Here is an 18416-nt window from a genome sequence, read left to right as displayed (position 1 = left end):
CTTGTGGTCAGTCAACAACAGAGCAGGTGCCTCGGTTCCCCACGAGCTGCAGGCTTCTTGGCTTTGAGCTCACTGGATGCTTGATAGTGAGTTGACTTGTGCACTGATGTGTTCAAATGCACGTCAATCTTGTGCTCCTGACTGACAGCACATGGTGCGGTGTAGATGTGTGGCTCTGTTTGGGCTACTCACCTTGCTGGCCTTCAGCACATTGATCTGTTCTTCATTCACTGTGTCTTTGTTCTTCTCCAGGAAACCTTCACACTGGTATTCCACCTGCTCGACAACAGAGCACAGTTTGTGTTTGTGGACATTTCACCAGGATTTTTTTTACAGATCATTCATTCCTAATAAGAAATTATGGTTAACCTACTCTCCCTTGAATTTGTACATTCCTAATCACAATCCTGCAAGTGATTAGGGATGTGCAACAAAATACCCAACCCATACAAACCTGCGTATTCACATTGTCCTAATGTTAAGGGTACATTTATACGATAAACGTTTTCATCTTGTGGTTTTAAGTCAAATCGAGTTGGCCGGTGGCGGCTCTGAGGCAGACAAACTCTAAACAGGAGCTCCAAACTCATGATGCAAGTTTCTTTAAATACACCAGCATCAATGTTTGCAAATGTTTGGCCAGAAACGTTTCCAAGGAACCCATTTTAATATCAGCCGACCCTCATGGGAAAGCCTGCATTAGTCTTTGACCCATTTATGTGTAACCTTATAGTGAGGATCTAAAAACAGACATGAAAAATAACACTGCGTCACACAGCAGCTCGTTACAGGATGGGAAACCGCGTACACTAAAGTGGATTACAACAGCACACAAACACCCCAAACACTGAACTGTTTTTTGTGTGTGAAAACAATAACAATAAAAAAATCATTTTCTAGCCTCCAGCAATCCTAAAAATATCTCACACCGGCACTGCAGCAGCCACTGCAGCCCATCTGTCCCTGAATGTTGTCTATTGAGCTAAAACAACACAAAACACTGAATGCTTCAAACTGCTACCTGCCCCCTCGCGCCGTTTCGAGTTGAATAAGGAACAAAACACAAATTAAAACTGTCAATCAGACGTGCGGAAAACGTAACATCAGTCGAGCCCACCTTGTCGGCAAAGTGTTGGATGATGAAGGCGCGGTTGGACATGCGCGGCTTCTCGAAGAGTGAGCAGGTCTTCAGGTGGGTGTTGTAGAGTTTCTGAGCCCACGAGTCATCCGAACCTTTTGGCATCTGGCACAGACACAGGGAAGACACAGTGGAAACTATTAGGAAGGAAACATACATGTAACAACCTACTAATAAATACACTGCGAGATAAGAAAACTGAACATTTCAAGTATTTAAGATATTAGAGTTATTAGATTAGATTGGATTGACTTGTTTGTCTGGTTACACAGGGTATGAGGACACATGGTTTTTAATATTTCTTTGCCAAGAAGTCAAACCAAGTGTCCACTTTGTGCTTGCGTTACCCTGCAATAATGTGAGCAATGAGGACCACCTCAAATGTCAACAGCTTGTAAAATGACCTTGCAGTCGTTAAGAGGCGCGGAGAGATTAGTTAGCATTGTTAGCGATCTGGCTGAGCCGTGAAAGCGTGCAGGCGGTGCAGATATGAGCTCTGTTTCTACTGCAAACAGAACATTAAGTCTGATATGTCCCATACATTCAACCAAAGCTCAGCCCAACACTGCTGGTAACTCCGAGCCAGCTGTGTGAAGCTTTTACAACAAAATCAAAACATGTGAATGAATTTAAATTAAAACTGTGAACTGAACACAAGGGAAAGAGCTTCGTCTCTCATTCAGTTTCATTGTGTACGCTAGAAAGAAGAACAGAGAGGCTTTCGAGCCTGTGGTCACTGTTTTAACGCTGGGTTTCCTTCCTGTAGGTGAACTCTGATGAGAATTATGAGTGTAGGTGTTGGAGCCTCAGGTCTAGTGTGTGCTGGGAGACACTGACAACTGTCAAAAAATTAATGTAAAGCTGAATGTGGGCGTTCAACCCTCAAGCCTCTGCTCAATACGCAGCACAGACTCACTTCACTTCTCCAGCATGTTACAAGAAAGTTTTTATTCCACCAACAGTGTAGAAGTCATTAAGTCTCATGCAACTGCATATTCTTAGCTTGTGTTGTTAAAAGATGGATTAAAGAACTGTATTCATTAAACAAAAGACAACTGTGACAAAAGAGTAAAACATCCTGACTGTCTCGTGTTGGAAACAATGCTCTCTGCATCTGAAGTGTCTTTCAATCACGGTAACTTACCAGAACAGCTACATGCAATATAACTGATTTGAAATACTAGCTGGTGGACAATATAAAAAAATAACCTTGCACTCCTCGTCCAACAGGTCCAGGATGCCCATTTTGGCTTCTATGAGGTTGATGCAGGGCTGATTGTCATAGAAGTCGATCAGGGTCCAGGGGATCTGCTCCTTCATGTACTCCTCCTGCTCCAGCTTGAACACATGCTGCACACACACAGGTGGGGATTCAGCTGTATATGTGCATCAAGTGATAAATAATTACTAAATCAGACCTGTAAATATAATGTGCAAACCGTCCAGTAAAACACAGGCTGCTCACCATGTTGAACTGCTGCTGGAGTTTCTCATTAGCGTAGTTGATACAGAACTGTTCGAAGCTGTTGATCTCAAATGTCTCAAACCTTCAGAGGGAGAACAGAGGAGTCAAACAGCTGGATGGCGTCTAATACAAGAGTCACATGCTCTGTTAAAATGATGTAATTAAAACTGATTTCTGTTGCCTTTGTGTCACACATTTCCTAAAATGATTTCTTACAACCCTGATTCCAAAAGACTGGGAAAGTTGTGGAACGCTCCAAAAACACCTGTTTGGATCATTCCACAGGTAAACAGGTTGATTGGTAACAGGTGATAGTATCATTATTGGGTATGAAAGGAGCATCCTGGAAAGGCTCAATCGTTCACAAGCGAGGATGGTTAATGGTAAAGGTTCACCACTTTGTGAACACATGATTGGATAAATGATGTTATTGCACATACTCAGGGACACTTTGTAAAACCGTTCAATTTTTTTGGAATCAGGCTTGTATGTGTGACCACAGCACATTGGCGGGACAGTCAATGCAACTTACTTCACGACCGTATTTAACACTGCAATGTCTGATTACAAATCCTGACAACTGAATGACATTTGAAAGCACAGATTGGCTAGTTTCTGACAAATGCACAGACGTACCCGTAGATGTCCAGGACCCCGATGAAGGAGTGCTGTGTGACATTGGTGATAAGGGCTTTATTAACGTGCTCCACAATCCAGTTGAAGAGCTTGGCGTAGATATGTTTGGACAGCGCGTCACGGGCGTTGGTGGCCTGCAGGCGTGGGAGGGGCTTGATATAGGTCTCTGTGGCCGTCTTCAGCTTCCTGTGGCACAGCCACTGAGACATGTCCTGGTAGGTCACGCCTACCAACTCGCAGAATGCCGTCAGGTGCCGATTGTTGGGCTACGGCAAGAAGAGGAGATTTTTATTATTACCAAGAGAAACCAGACAAGGTGTCAGCTAAGAGATGATGTATTCTCTCATTTGGACTTCTTCAAAAAACTTCTTAAATTCCTGAATTATGATATTTTTGGATCATGTGTCCAACGTAAAGATGCACTCTATCTCAGCAGTGAATATGGTGACATGGGCAAAGTGAACGAGTGCATAATGTAGCTGTGTGGGAGTCAAATATTATCCTCACAGCAATGACGCTGCTGTCTGAGTCTCTGTCCTTTATGTCCACGTTTCCCAGATGAAGAATAGCAGCCAAAACCTGGAACAACCCCATCTGATAGGACTCATTGATGCCTGCAGAGGACAAACACACAGACAGACAGACTTATTGGTGAGTTGTGGCCCCGATCTTCAAAATCAGACGGATTTGAACATGTGTGTATTTTCATATGTGGGGGTGTGGTTGTTACCAAGCAGGGTGAAAGCATTGCGAGTGGTGCAAAGTTCCTTCGTGTCGTCCACGCCGTCGATAACGGGGCTGCGGCCCTGCCTGGTGTACAGGAAGTCATTTGCACTGCCTGAGTCGAGGGCAAGAGGGAGTCCATTAATTCAGAAAACATGCAGTACGTGCACTTTTACATTGTGCCACTTGGGTACAACTCTGTTATCAAACGTTCTCCTTTATCATGCAGAGCTGCACCGAAAAGGTATCCGAGAACCATTACATTACATTCATTTTGGCCGTGAGGAAAACACTTATTTCTGATCAGCTAAGAGGAGCTGTCTGTTGAAATCATCATCATGACACATTCAAGTGACAAAGGTCGGATCATTCTCCATCAGTGCTCAGGGTAGCCTTGCAAGTAACCATAGCAACAACCCTGGTTTGTTATGGTAACGCTGATCTGTCACGTAAACCAAGTATACGCACTGTGGTGACAAAAAGAAGTTCAAAGTCTAATGTGTGAGCTTGGTCATGGGATAAAGAGAATAAAGCACTGCGAGGTTTCCCAGAAGACACACAAGTTATTTTCTTATAGTGGGTTCATTCATCGTCCCTCACTCAAACTGCCCCTTCTCAAACCCTGACTCACTTAAAGTGATATGAAGAGTCAGATCAACACACAGCATAATCATGATTTTGCAGATGGTTCAGGGTTCACAGGACAGAGAGAAATCAAGAGCACTTTCGTGGAAGTATGACATCAGCTCGACTCTCTCACAATCAGTGTCTTTACATTTTACACTTAATTTAGGCATGGCCTGCTGACTGGCAAGGCGAGGCCCTGAAACGACTGTGACAACCGCTCCATTTACTAAGCCAGGAAGCCAGCAGGAGAGGAAAAGACAGCAGCTTTGTGTGTGTGTGTGTGTGTGTGTGTGTGTGTGCATATGTGAATGTCAGAGAGAGAGAGAGAGAGAGAGGGAGGGAGAGAGTAAGCGAGCGAGAGCCAACTGAGTGGCTGTAAGTGACAGTGCCAGCAGTGTGTGTGTTTGTGTGTGTGTGTGTGTGTGTGTGTGTGTGTATGTCACATGACTAGGATGAGCAGGTGCAGGTCCACAGTGGGAGCGCTCTGTATGAGAGCCTGTTCAACCACAGAGTCAATGAGTTTGATAGGTCTCAACTGATACAAGATCTGATATCTTGCAGCGCCCTTTAGACGCCTCGGTGTGGTTTATGTTGTGTGGAGGTGTGGAAAGGGGAGATATATGTTTTATATATGGTTTCGGCTGCGGGCCCAGTGCAGCATCACTCCCACTAGATGTAAACTGGTTATCAAACTTTAATTATTTTTTTGTTTGGTTGAGCTAATGAGTCACTGAGATGATAGATTTTCAGTGTTTACAGCTTTCCTACTGCAGAGAGCCACTGCAGCAAACACAATGCTCTTACAATCACTTACTCTGTGGTCACTGCTCATTTGAATTGATGTAGCTTATATATATATATATAATGTATGTATGAGGTTGGAGATTGTTTGTATGTGTCTGTGTGCTGCGGCCCATTTTACCACTTGGAAAAACATACACACAAACACAAGAAAGTGAGCAGATTTTAAGCAACTGTTTTTGTAATTGCTTATGGTGTGAGGGAAAGCCAACGGTCCACTGTGCAGCTCTGTGTGTGTGTGTGTGTGTGTGTGTGTGTGTGTGTGTGTGTGTGTGTGTCTGTCTGTGTATGCACACGTGAGACTTACTCAGCTTCAGAGTCTTGAACTCAGGCAGATGGGATGAAGCACAGAGCTGGTAGAAGATATGATAATTCCTCTCCTCGTCAGCCTGGAAGAAAGCATGAATGTCACATAATGTGCATGCAGACCTATAGCATGCCCAGTACATTCGAATAAATCACATGAATGCCGTCAATATACACTTATTCAGACCAAAACTTAACCAACGTTCATGCTGAGAAAATCAACCACGTCTGCATAAATGCATCATCATATGTCCTTTACAATTATGCAGTTTGACATCTGGAAGCTCCACAGGAGCAGCTGGTGATGTGGTGCCATGCTGAGGGCATGTCAACAGATATTATTGAGTCAGATGAGAATATTACATGTTTATTTCCTACAAATGCAACCTGTGCCTACCTGTGCCTGTACTCCCATGCCGAGGTACTACCTGATAGGTCATTCTGTAAATGGGCATAAATAATGCATACAGACAGAAGTTCTTGTACAGTGAGAACCATCTGCAGCTACTGATTCATTTCCAGTGAAAATAAATAGCTCGAATGTTAAGAGGATGTCCGCACTGTGCTGTAAAGCTGTTACCTGTGTCCTACATTCAGAATTCAAACACACACACACCTAGAAATGGGTGGCACTGGAGGCAAGCATGTGAAAAATGTGAGGAGGGAAGTGATCACGTTTTTACGTCAACATCCTCATTCCCCAACAGTGCTGTCTAAGACAGCAGAGTGCGTGCGTGTGTGTGTGCGCGCAGAGGTAAAATATCTTTCTTTATCTAGACACTGCCCTACTGGCTCCACCAGTGAGCAAATACACCAGCTGAATGTACAGCATATACAAAACAAGTGGACACGACATGTGCAAACCAGAAAATCTAAAGTTAAATGTGTGCACTGATTTGCTTCTTTGGGACTTTGTGGGGGCTGTAAAGGATCATTACTCAAGGAAGAACGTCTTGACACTGAAGAGAGAGAGAGAAAGGGGAGGAAGAGGAAAGGAGTGCTTGTGCTGTAACCCAGCGTGACAGATGGGCTGCTGGGTTTTGGGTGTGCTTTGTTTCCTCCTCCTCGTCTTTGTGGAGAAGAAAGTTATTGCCGCATACTTCTTCTGCTCTAAAGGACAACAACAGGGCCAGACTGACGGTTAGTGTTGGTTTTTGTGTGTTTGTGTCGGCTTGACAGCACTTCTTCATACTTGTGAGGACTTCAAGCGAAGAAAGAGCGCTGAAATATACAAAAGTGCTCATCTGTCAGTGAGAACATTTGAAAGGTTTGGACCAGGGTTACCAATGTTGTTGAACAGTGGCTAAAATAAGTTCAGGGTTTGTAGGGCTGTTTAACGGCTGGACTCTGCACCAGTCAGTCAGAACTAATGATGCCTTTTGGAGGAGAAGTGTATCGCCTAAGTAAAGACCTGTTTTTTTATATCATATCTGGTAGTTTTGTCTTTATTTGACAGTACAGACAGAGAGAGCAATGTTGCATTTATAAGCTATGAGACTTGACCACTAGGCCACTGTATGGCCCCTTCAACTGGTGACATAGTGGTCAACTATCCCATAATGAGACATCTCATTTATATTATTCAGAGAAAGAAAGTTTCTTTCCCTGCAACTCACCTGCTTATTAGTCTGGTATTTCACAATATGACACGAGGCAAACCACGAGCTGTTTGTACATGTGTGCATGAGCGCTTACTGTGTGTGCAGCAACACTAGAGAAGCCACTGGAAGCCAATGAACTACTGTGTCCCAGTGTGCTTGTAGCTGTGTGTTTAGGTGTAAGAGTTGTGTCATCTATAATTTGGGAGATAGTCTGCCTTTTTAAGGCTTGGGCAGTATAATATAATGCACAGTAACCTATAACTCATAGACTATACTCTATTCGAGCCAACAAAGCCCTGAACCTGTTTCATTCTGGCTGTAGTACATGATGTAAATACATTAATCCTGACTCATACAGCAAAAACAGGTGCAATGTCAAGGAATGTCAAGGAGCAACAAATCACAGATGAAATTAGACTAATTTAATTCTGTTTTTACCTCAGAGGTCAGATGAAGAACGGCGTGTATTCATGAACAACACGTTCAGGAACATGCTCAAGGACACTTCAGCAGGAACAAAATTTGCTATCAGGAACCCATGAATTATGACTGAAGGACACAGCGATTCTAGAGCTTTCTGCAAGAGCTAAAGCTTAATGTGTCGTGTGTGAAGTCTATTCACAGTCCTGCTCAGAATGAAATGCAGAACTGCACAAAGGTTGTGTGCACATATCTGTGGTGGCTGAGGCTGGCGGACTGTAATGAGCAAAGGAATGAGTGCAGGTCAATGAAATACTCACACAAGTACAACAAAACATGTGTGTGTGTGTGTGTGTGTGTGTGTTCATGCAAACTGTGATGTGCATTTGCACGCTCACCTGAAACACCACTCGTGATTTCTCCAGCAGATATGTTCTCATGTTGGCGCCGATGATTCGGAAGCGGTTGTCGAAGCCGATCTCGATGTATTTTCCGAAGCGACTGCTGTTGTCATTTCGGGTGGTCTTTGCGTTTCCAATGGCCTGGGCGACAGCAGAAAAAAAAAAGCAAAAACAGATGCAACTTATTGTGATGATGGTGTTAAAAATGGATCGCGCAGATGGTGCAGCACTTCACTTTAATGTAAACCCCATTTGGCCTCAAATCGGCCGTGCACAAATGGCAGTTCCAACAGTCCCGGGATAACACCACAGCAGAGGGAAAGGGGATTGTGACTGTGGCTATTGTTGCTATGGTGAAGCAGAAAGTAACAGATCACAGAGAAAATGTTCTTCTCTCATGTCTGTGCAGAAAATATAAGGCTAATGCCAGCAGCTGGTTAGCTTAGCTTAGCACGAAGCCCAGAAACAGCGACTGGCCAAGAAATAGTCCTGCACATAAGGCCCCTAAAACTGCAATGTGTCATTATTACAATTCAGTTTTTTTACAGATTAAACCAGTGAGATACAGTATGTGAATTAATGAGCGTTAGGGGTATTAGTAGGCAGTCTTTGTTACTGTTAGATAGAGCCAGGCTAACCTTTTTCCGCTCTGTTTTCATTTCTTAGGCTAACAAAGCTAACTGGTTGTAGGCAGCAGCCTCCTATTTTCCATACAGACGTGAGAGCGGTATCAATCTCCTCATCGTCATCCTCCTTTTTTAATACAGGGAGTTTAATATTATTTGTGGTTGGTCCACACTTGACAAATCAGGAGTATGTTTAATGGACATCTATTCTGGCACAGACAGGAGTTGGACATGCTGATGGACTTTTCCTGCTGAGCTGCAATACATCGCCAAACAAACCTGCAGTCAGCAGCCTTAGTTCAATATACATGATTGATCAATAACTGTGCAAGGAAGTATCTGTAGATGGGTGGGGCCACACACACACACACACACACGCAAACACACACACAGCAGCTACACAGCCGCCTGGCTTGAGCAGTGTGTGAGCACAGAGCACAGAAGGTTCTTGCTGAGTTAAGGCCAAACACGCAGTCTTTCACTGCAGACAAGGAGCCTTTCAGCAGAGCAGGTCTCCCAATCTCTGCCGGCATCAGCTTAACACAAATAAACACCATGCACGAACACTCTGCCTCTCACACACACACTCACGCACACACAGGTTTTGTAATATCGAAAAGGCTGATGCAACCCTCTACTCTCCATCCAGCCTCAGAGGCTGAAGTGACATCACTGCCACGAAAGAAAGCTTTCTATTCATCCTGTCGGCTCGTCTCTGATTGGCTCGAGGTGAAAGCGGTGGCTGGGAGGATTAGAGCGATGTTAGTGGAGTGGATGGAAAGGACGGACGGGGTGGGGGATAGCAGGAGGTGGACGAGGGGAGGAGGTAGTGGCATACGGGTACAGGAGAGCGCTCCAGCTCCTCCCGTCCTTATGAATTTACAGGAGAAAACACACAGCTCAGGATAAGACCTGTGTTATTACAGCAGAGAGCAGCTCGAGGCCAGAAACACTGAGTGAGGTGGAGAAACTGAAGGGAAGGGAGTCAGTAAACGCCAGTGGAGGAGAAAGCAAAAGAGCACAAGTAGAGGAGGACAAATGGAAAGAAATTCAGACCATATCATTCACAAATGTCTAAGTGAATATACCGCAGAGCGATTGGGCCAAAGAAAACAGTGTCTACGCACAAACTGAGGGAAAAGTGATGCAACACTTTCACTTTGAAGACAAATTCACAGCTATGGAAGTGAGCTTTTTCCAGTCCTTCACAAGCAACAGCACTTTTTTATCTAAGAGCTCTGACCTGTAACTTCACGTTCATGGGTTGCACAAAGTTGCATCAAGTGATTTCACAAATGTAGCCAGTGGAAAAAAAATCTGCACATGAAGACGGTGATTCTGCATCGACTGCGTTACTAAAAGACAAACCACACATCATAAAAATGCTCACACGTCTGAAGAAATGTTGCGGCCTCCTGAGCTCACCTCCATGATGGGGTTGGAAGCCAAGACTTTCTCCTCTACGTTGGCCTCGCTGGCGGAGCCGCTAACCGTAGCAAAGTATCTCATGGCGTATTTGGCTGATACCGTCTTTCCTGCTCCGGACTCCCCGCTCACAATGATAGACTGGTTCCTCTCATCCCTGACAGATTGAGCAGAAACAAAGCAACATAAGGAAAAGTGTGTGTACCACATGTCAGTGTACAGGGTTCGATCAGATGCTTTCGCCAACCAACATTTTCGGTGCCTGCTGGGCAGAGCAGGTGATAACACACCTTAGACCTGTGTGTTCCTTTGCTCGCTTTAATATCCCAGCAGGTCATTCCACTCCTTATCCCAAGAACTGAGATGAAATCCCGAGGCAACAGCGCCTCCTCCTACTGTGCCACCTCTCTGTGGAGCTCTGCGGAGATCTTTTCTTCTTTGGCAGTTGGCATTTTTCCCACCTGTGGCTCCTAATGTGTCCCCAGCCTGTGAGGCCTTTCTGATTTTTTTTTTATTTTTACACAGGTTTTGGGAGGTTTTCCTTGTCTTCCTATGGAGACCTCTGGCTGTGTCAGTAACTGTTGCTGTTGAGGGCATGTGAAGCCTATTGAGTTTATTTCTGTAGCCGCGTCAGACTGGGTCACAGAAATAAACTTAATTTAACTGGTGTTTCACAACAACTTGAGGCGAGTGTTTACCAGTGGTGACATACTGTATGCCATGCATCAACACTCCCCGACTCCACTGGCTGACAGGGAACACAGACTACTGTTTCAAATGATTCATCTCAGTATAGAAAACATGACCATGTGCTGTATCTTATTTTCAAATATTCTGTTTCTTAATGTAAAAAATGACGTGCTTCATTATTACCCCCGTACTTGGCAACTTTCACTGATTTTAAAATGCAGCTGATTACTTGAAAATCACTAAATGTTTACTTGTTATATATCACAAAGCATCATTAATAAACCACCAATCTGCTGACTCTTTATGTGCCTGTGTGTCCCTTTAGATCAGAGCCTGGGGCTCTTCTGGTTGTTGTGAATTTCTAGCATTGTTGCACTTGCACATTCTCTCTTTTTTAACTTTCATTTTCACTCTCCTGTGTTTCATGGTGTCATTGTCATCATTACCGCCGCCGAGGAGGCTCTGTTTTCAGTCCAGTTTGCTTGCTTGTTAGTCTCGTGGAAGGATTGTGGAAAAACTACGAGCCTGATTTTCACCAAACCCCGTGGAAGGGTGCAGCATGGGCCAAGGAAGGAGACATTAAATTTGGAGCGGATCCAAATCCCAGGATGGATACATTAATTATTTTTTACTTTTGTTTAACATTGCAAGGAACGGGATTTGGCCCTAGCAGAATAAATACATCTTCCATACATCTTTAAAATCCAGTAGATGGTAGTAAAGTTAAATGGTGACAAAACACAGCCAAAGAAGAAGAAGACTGATGGTTTTATAGTTATTTTATGTGGATTCTTACCTTCTTTAGACAGGATTTATCTGCAAGTATCATGTCACTACTGTTACGTGTTGTTTGTTATCCTGCTGTAAATATTTTGTTCATAGAGATCGAGGTTCTCAGAAAAGTGAAAAGACAAAGGGGTAAAGCTTTGTAGAAACCCAATGAACTGAAGACACAGTATTTGAGTTGTTTTTGATTCATTAAATTACAACAGGTGGATGAAATAATGGCAACACCTGCACAGTGTAATTTAATTCAGTACAAAATACTGAGCTGACAATAGCATGGAATACTCAACTACACAATTTCAACAAACAATATAAACAGCATAGGCTTCATAGTAGTATTTAAAGGGCTACTGGATTGTGTCTGTGTTCACTCTGTAAATACTTAACATGTTCAGTCTGTCCAGCAGAAATTCTACTCACACGTACTCCCAGTCTCACTCTGTCAAGTTTTTCCTTTTTTCTTTATTCCATTGAACAGTGTCTGGGATAGCTGCACATGTAGCTGCTCAAACTTCACAGAGAAAGCAGTTGTTACGGACCACTCAGCAACAGTGGTATCACGGAAGAGCTGTTACAACCCTGTCTAGGTGGCATTTGCTTTTAACCTTTACTATTTTCTTTTCTCTGTAAAGAACTTTGTAACTTTGTTAAGAAAAGTGCTACACAAATAAAGTTCAGCATTATTACGACTATTACTAAACTGCAAGATTCATATGGAAATACTACCATATATAAAGTTATATATACGTATGTAAGGTCTTCAAACACAGAGTAGAGCTGCTGTATGTCACACTGGGCATACTGAGGGATCACTGCACTGTGTGAGAGAAAGAGGGAGGGCTGATTAGCACTGTACAAGATCTACTTGTTGGCTCCTGCAGAGAAAATGCAGGATGTGTGTGTGTGATTAAAAGACCAAGGAAGAAGAGAGAGACAGTGAGACCACCATGAGCCTATTTCTGGCTCAGCTTTGACCCACAAACCCTAAAGAGAGAGGGAGGGTGGAGCAACAAGGAGACTAGAACCAAGACTACTCAGGTAACAGACACACACAAACCTGGCCATCTGTTTGTAAGCCTCCTCTGCCACGGCGAAGATGTGTGGGTCCATGTCTCCCATGTTCTGACCGCTGTAGGCGTTGATGATGTCTGAGCCGTAGATCGGCAGCGTCTCGTACGGGTTGATGGCCACCAGAACGATGCCTGAGACACAGAACACGGAGGCAAAGGATGAGCTCGCCTGCAGCATTAAACAGGTAACAGAGATGCTTCTTTCCAAACTGACAGAGCAGGAAACAAAGGTGCTTGTTTAAAAAAACAAAACACAGCAGTGCAAGCAGGAGGAAACAGGATCCTGATGCCCAGGTTGTTCTCGAGAACTTAAACATTTACAAGCGGCGATTGGAGGGTTCCGCGAGACGGTTTAAGCGCCACCTACCGCAGTAAGTGTAGATGAGCTTGGAGTCGACGAAGCGGACTTTGAGGTTGTGCAGGACGGCCGGCTCGTGGAGGTAGCTGAGCGCTGTGAGGTCGTTCTCGCCCACCAGGATGTCGGGGTTTCGCAGGTAAGGCAGGTTCTTCGTCTTGGGGTCCAGTTTGTGCTCAAGGCTCTGAGGATGTGACAAGAGAGTTATAACGGAGATGCAGTGCGCTCTAAAACAAAAGATGGTGGATCCGTGAAAATCTGGCTGCAACCTGTATGAAGACTCTAATACTTATTCATTTATGGTGTACAAGATGACGCTTTATCCAGCAGCAGCGTCAGGATTTGCAGCTGCGTCTTCAACCGATTACATAATAAGTTGAAGTGTCCTGATTTATTTATTTTATTCTACCAACACCTGCCAAAAAGACACAAGTGCTCTCTTTGGCCATGTAAAAATACAATAAAACTGCAATGTGTTGATTTTCTCATCAGTCACCACGACAATGCCAACAGACTCTGTTGATACTCACCAGATAATGAGAGAGAAACATGTCCGTTTTATTGCTAAAAGCCAAAAGAGAAAAGGCTTCCTCCCCAAACGTTACATTAAATTATGTCCTGTGATAAAATCCATTGAGGCACTTCTTCTGGACGCACATCTGTAAGATCCTTAGCTGTGGTTTCCAGGTCTGGCTGTCTGAGGCTGACTGACAGCGGTGAGCCCATCGTTGAAAGAATAAACCGACGTTCACTCCCACTAAAAGCATTCATACAGTATTTCAATGTTCTCAGATATGTCATGAGACAGGCTACCGATTTGCCAAGGCTGCGGAGCAAAACCAGCAGTCTCATAGGTCAAAGCTGCATTACATTGTACTAATCTTGTTTTCAGTGTGGAGACATCAGCTTTTTACGCTTCATGCACATTTTCATCCTCGCATTCATTCATTTTTTATACCCCTGTATTGATCCTGTTGCAGGAACTCTTTGAGCAAACACTATCAAGAGGGAATGAGATGACCACATGCTTGACTGACTAATTAAGTGCTTTATTTTGATCATCTTCAGCAGCAGCCTATAAAAGGAGCGGACACTCAGTGAGAGAGCACAACTCCAGGAAGGCTGCACAATCATCTAAATGTATTACTTAATTAATAGACGATACTGAGAATTTTAATCTGGACTAGCGGCAAAAAACACAATGACAGACAGAGTGCATAAAATACTGTAAAAACATGTAGAAATGCCTTATTTTGAAATGCAAAGACATTGTTTTTGTTGAGGTCTGGGGGAATTTATCCCCGTCCTCTTTGAGCGCTTGAGCTATGCTGTAAACCGTAACCACCTTGGTGTTGCTGGCTACATTCACATATGATCACATAATCATTTAGAGCAGGCATGTCAAACTCATTCCATAAAGGGCCGTGTGGCTGCAGGTTTCCGTTCCAACCAAGGAGGAGCACACCTGGCTGGAATCAATTAATCAGCTGATCTCAGTCTTCAGCTGATAACTAAGTGATCCCTTGATGTTGATTGGTTGGCCTGGTGTGCTCCTCCTTGGTTGGAACAAAAACCTGCAGCCACACGGCCCTTTATGGAATGAGTTTGACATGCCTGATTTAGAGCAATATGGCAAATGCTTTTGCCAGCCACATGCATTCATTAACAGGAGTGCCTGTTGTTCCAGTGAGCTTGTGGCTGTTTGTATTCTAAGCTGAAAGACTCAATTTACTGCTATACATTTAAAATGCTCCTTGGGGCATCTTTGCAAGCTGGCCTCATGAGTGCTAATGGTAAAACCAATAGCAGCTAATTAGAGGCAGCACTTTGAAGTGTCTTTGAGGCAGAGACAGAGAGAAGGCAATAAAAAGAGCTGAGAGGAGACAAACGTGAAGAGAGACTGACTCCACTCCACCCTGCTCTTCTATCCATCCTCACCGTTCCATCTTCCAGCATGAGCTGCAGGGAGGCGTCGCCATTTTTGTAGTCCTTTGTCAGCTCGGCGGACTTCCACACCTCCTCTGCATCGGGGATCCACACCCGAGCACACTGAGAGACGGGAAACAGGAGGGAAAAAAAAGACACGTTAGATAAAGAGTCAATATTATTATCAATTGAAGACACTTTTCTATTTATACTCAAGCTTGCTTCACCTTAGTTCAACTCAAATGCTTTTAAAAACTTTACTTCCTTTCTGCTGTCAGTTACAAGACGATGACCTCAGAGAAAACACTGCGCTCTTATGTTTTCACAGTCATGAGCGCATAGTTCGTTACGGTCAGTCATGGTGTGGGAACGAGCTGCAGAACGCACAGAAGATAATAACGAGTGAAGAAAGCAGTTGTGGTCATAGTTAAAAATTCTTTCTCTCTCTCATACACACACACACACACACACACACACACACACACACACACACACACACAGAATTCACTATAAAACCGTTTCTTACAGACTTGTGACTGGAGACAATCAGCTGATCGCAGACATGTGGTGAAAACAGTGATGAACACTGGCAGTCACATGGCTAAGGAATCCGGCTCGCAGACACACACACACACAAACACACACACACACACACACGGACGAGGCCTGCAGTTCATGAAAGACACAAGTCAAACAGCACTGAGGTTGTTTTTCTTACAGTGCATTTGGTTTTACATAAGCGGAAAGATGAGAGGAAATTAAGTTAAGAGGTTGAAGAGGTTCAACAGAAGAGATTTTGGTGGGGTTTGGGTTACAGCTGCCTTTGTTTTGTCCACTTGACATTCACGTGTGTTCGTGCAGGATCCATCACCTCATATAAATTAATCTATGGCACCCATAAAGGGACAGTTCACCCCAAATCAAAAATACACTTTTTTCCTGTTGCCCGTTGAGCTGTTTGTCCATCTGGACTGTTTTGGTGTGAGTTGCAGAGTTCGGGCGAAGTTGGCTGTAGAGATGTCTGCCTTCTATCGAACGTAATGGAACTGGATGGCACTCACCTTGTGTTGCTCAAAAATATATCTGAAAAACACAACAGCGATGGCTCTTCGCAGAAATCATGACCTGGTTACTCAAGATGATCCACAGACCTTGTTGCGAGCAGTTTCATGTAGGGACTATTTTCTTTCGGCCGAACAACACCCTCCAACCGTATCACTGTGCACAATGAAGCATGCATCTACTCCCCTTACCCTCGTCTGACAGTGCTGGCTTGTGAAGACCCCGGCTGTCCTGAGCACGAGTCTCGTCCATGAGAAGATTCACGTTTCCTTCTGAGCAGTGATACGGTTCACAGGTGCAGTTTGGTAGAAAGAAAACAGTTCCTTTGCCTTGAGCAACACAAGCCGAGTACCATCTAATCCCATTCTATTAGAGGAAAGAGCTGACATCTCCAGAACACAGCAGCTTACAATAACACAGCACTACAGGGAAGAGGAAATAACATTTTCTTTTGGATTTTGGGGTGAACTGTCCCTTTAACACATTATAATCCCAACACAAAGGAGGATTTTCACTTTGCTGAGACTTATTTATTTGAAATATTAACACGGAACACACAGTGAAGTACTAATACGGAGTCCTGGTCGACGTTGAAACACATGACGATGAGGCGCGCTCCGAATCTTTCTGACCATGATTTCATGGCTTCCTTACATAAGCAGATGAACACGGGTGAGAGAGAAAGACCTCATTGTAGACGGGCACAACTGGAGAGAAACTGGTTAATTGGGTGTACTGCTCCACCACAGACAGTCTGAATCATGACATCATGGTCACACACACACCCTCGCCCTCTCTCTCACCCTCTGTCCGTCTCACGCCCCTCACGTCAAGAACACAGAAATCAAAGAGTGTTTAGTCCTTTTACTCAACTACTTCAGCCCGAGCGCCATCAACAAATACATCGCATCTACTTGTCATCTGTAAATACCAAACCTTACAGGGTGGGAACTGTTTTTCTTCAAAGCTCCACCTCCACCAAGCCCCCAGGTTGTGCCACTTTTTTCCTTTCTCTAATCCGTCTCTCTCTCTCTCTCTCCACCCCTGCAGGAGCACCAAACAGTGTGATCAGCGTGGTTAGATGGCGTATCGTGTGGTTTAGCCTTACCTCTGAGCGACAGTTAGAAAAGAAGCAATCTGTGTAAGTCAGAGGACGTCAAAGAAAACCAAAAGAAACAAGAAAAGAATGATGAAGAAATGAGGAACTGTACAGTGAAAGTGTACGAAACATACAAGCATTTAAAGTAGGAAACTGGTGGCAAGAGGTGTGTGTCGTAATGCTGATAGAGCGTGTGTGTGTTTGTGTGCATGATAGAGCCTGAGCAATACTGTATTTTCAAGGCTAATACTGATATTGACATTTGAGAGTTCAAATCTGAGCAATTATAAACTCACAACATAAACAAAACCCCCTTAAATTTGATTACAGAATTGTGACGACCACACAGTGAGTACTGACATTCTGAGACGTTTTACAGTTCAGAAGTCAACTTGTTTTATATCACCATAAATGCATCTTTGGCATTTCTCTACTGCGACTTGTTGTTAATTATCAGCTGGCACATACACTAATGATCTGTGTGATAAGTGTGAAAAGCAAATGAATCGTGTGAGGTGAAAAAAAGAGAAAGCAAAGCATGACGTCAGACAGACAGACGTCTACCTGTGTGTGCTGAGTTACAGATCGAACAGCAGCTGAAAAGGGGAAACCCTCACGAACAATCAGCACGGTCAAACGACAGGTCGCACCCTCGCCGTTCGACACCAACACTGACAGCTAAAATATCTGTGAGGTCAAACCTCCCTGTCAATTTGCCCCAACAAAGATGGATTCAGTGAAAACACCTCAATCAACATCTTAAATTCAAGACAATTCCTGTGGTTTCATTCGGTAATAAACGATCTATACAACAAACAGCGACAGGAAAAGTGTCTCATCAACACTGGCATATTTTTGGCACAGTCAGCCCGTTGATTGGACAGTTTATATACCTTTCGTAACAATCTTGGAAAGGTTGTCGGTTCAACGTCTGCCTGCCAAAACGGACAGATTGATCAGAGCTGTTGTCACTTTCAGCTGTAAGGAGCCAGGTTTGGTCATATATCCATCAAACGGTGCATCAAAATATCTCCCAAATGAAAGTTAAATCAATTATTATTCAGTTCACGGAACCCATTTTGTTGTTCTCTGTTTCATTAGATTTCTGTTGCCAAATACTGTTCAAACCAGCAGATCTTTATTTCAAATTCTTGGCGAGTTCCCAAAGTTGCTAAAGATATCAAACATGTCGGAATAAACTTGAGGGAAGTGTGCACAAAATGATGCGGGGCACGTCTCGAATATTCCCATCCGACAGA

At 43.8% G+C, this 18416-nt stretch overlaps 1 protein-coding gene across 1 annotated transcript in view; it reads right to left on the bottom strand.

The window, feature by feature from the left end:
- myo5aa (myosin VAa) overlaps nucleotides 1–18416 on the bottom strand; it is a 51556-nt gene that overhangs the window by 23143 nt on the left and 9997 nt on the right. The window contains exons 2-14 of the mRNA XM_041957869.1: nucleotides 15009–15119; nucleotides 13083–13254; nucleotides 12703–12847; nucleotides 10170–10326; nucleotides 8116–8259; nucleotides 5698–5779; nucleotides 3970–4077; nucleotides 3747–3853; nucleotides 3240–3505; nucleotides 2604–2685; nucleotides 2348–2488; nucleotides 1118–1243; nucleotides 193–276 (exon numbers count right to left, since the gene is read on the bottom strand). Of these exons, the coding sequence (XP_041813803.1) occupies nucleotides 193–276; nucleotides 1118–1243; nucleotides 2348–2488; nucleotides 2604–2685; nucleotides 3240–3505; nucleotides 3747–3853; nucleotides 3970–4077; nucleotides 5698–5779; nucleotides 8116–8259; nucleotides 10170–10326; nucleotides 12703–12847; nucleotides 13083–13254; nucleotides 15009–15119 (1725 nt within the window). The remainder of the gene's footprint in view (nucleotides 1–192; nucleotides 277–1117; nucleotides 1244–2347; nucleotides 2489–2603; nucleotides 2686–3239; nucleotides 3506–3746; nucleotides 3854–3969; nucleotides 4078–5697; nucleotides 5780–8115; nucleotides 8260–10169; nucleotides 10327–12702; nucleotides 12848–13082; nucleotides 13255–15008; nucleotides 15120–18416) is intronic.

Source organism: Chelmon rostratus, chromosome 1, assembly GCF_017976325.1.
Source record: "Chelmon rostratus isolate fCheRos1 chromosome 1, fCheRos1.pri, whole genome shotgun sequence".
Classification (NCBI taxonomy): domain Eukaryota; kingdom Metazoa; phylum Chordata; class Actinopteri; order Chaetodontiformes; family Chaetodontidae; genus Chelmon; species Chelmon rostratus.
Note: the sequence above shows the minus strand (reverse complement) of the source record. Positions and strands in the feature narration are given on the sequence as shown.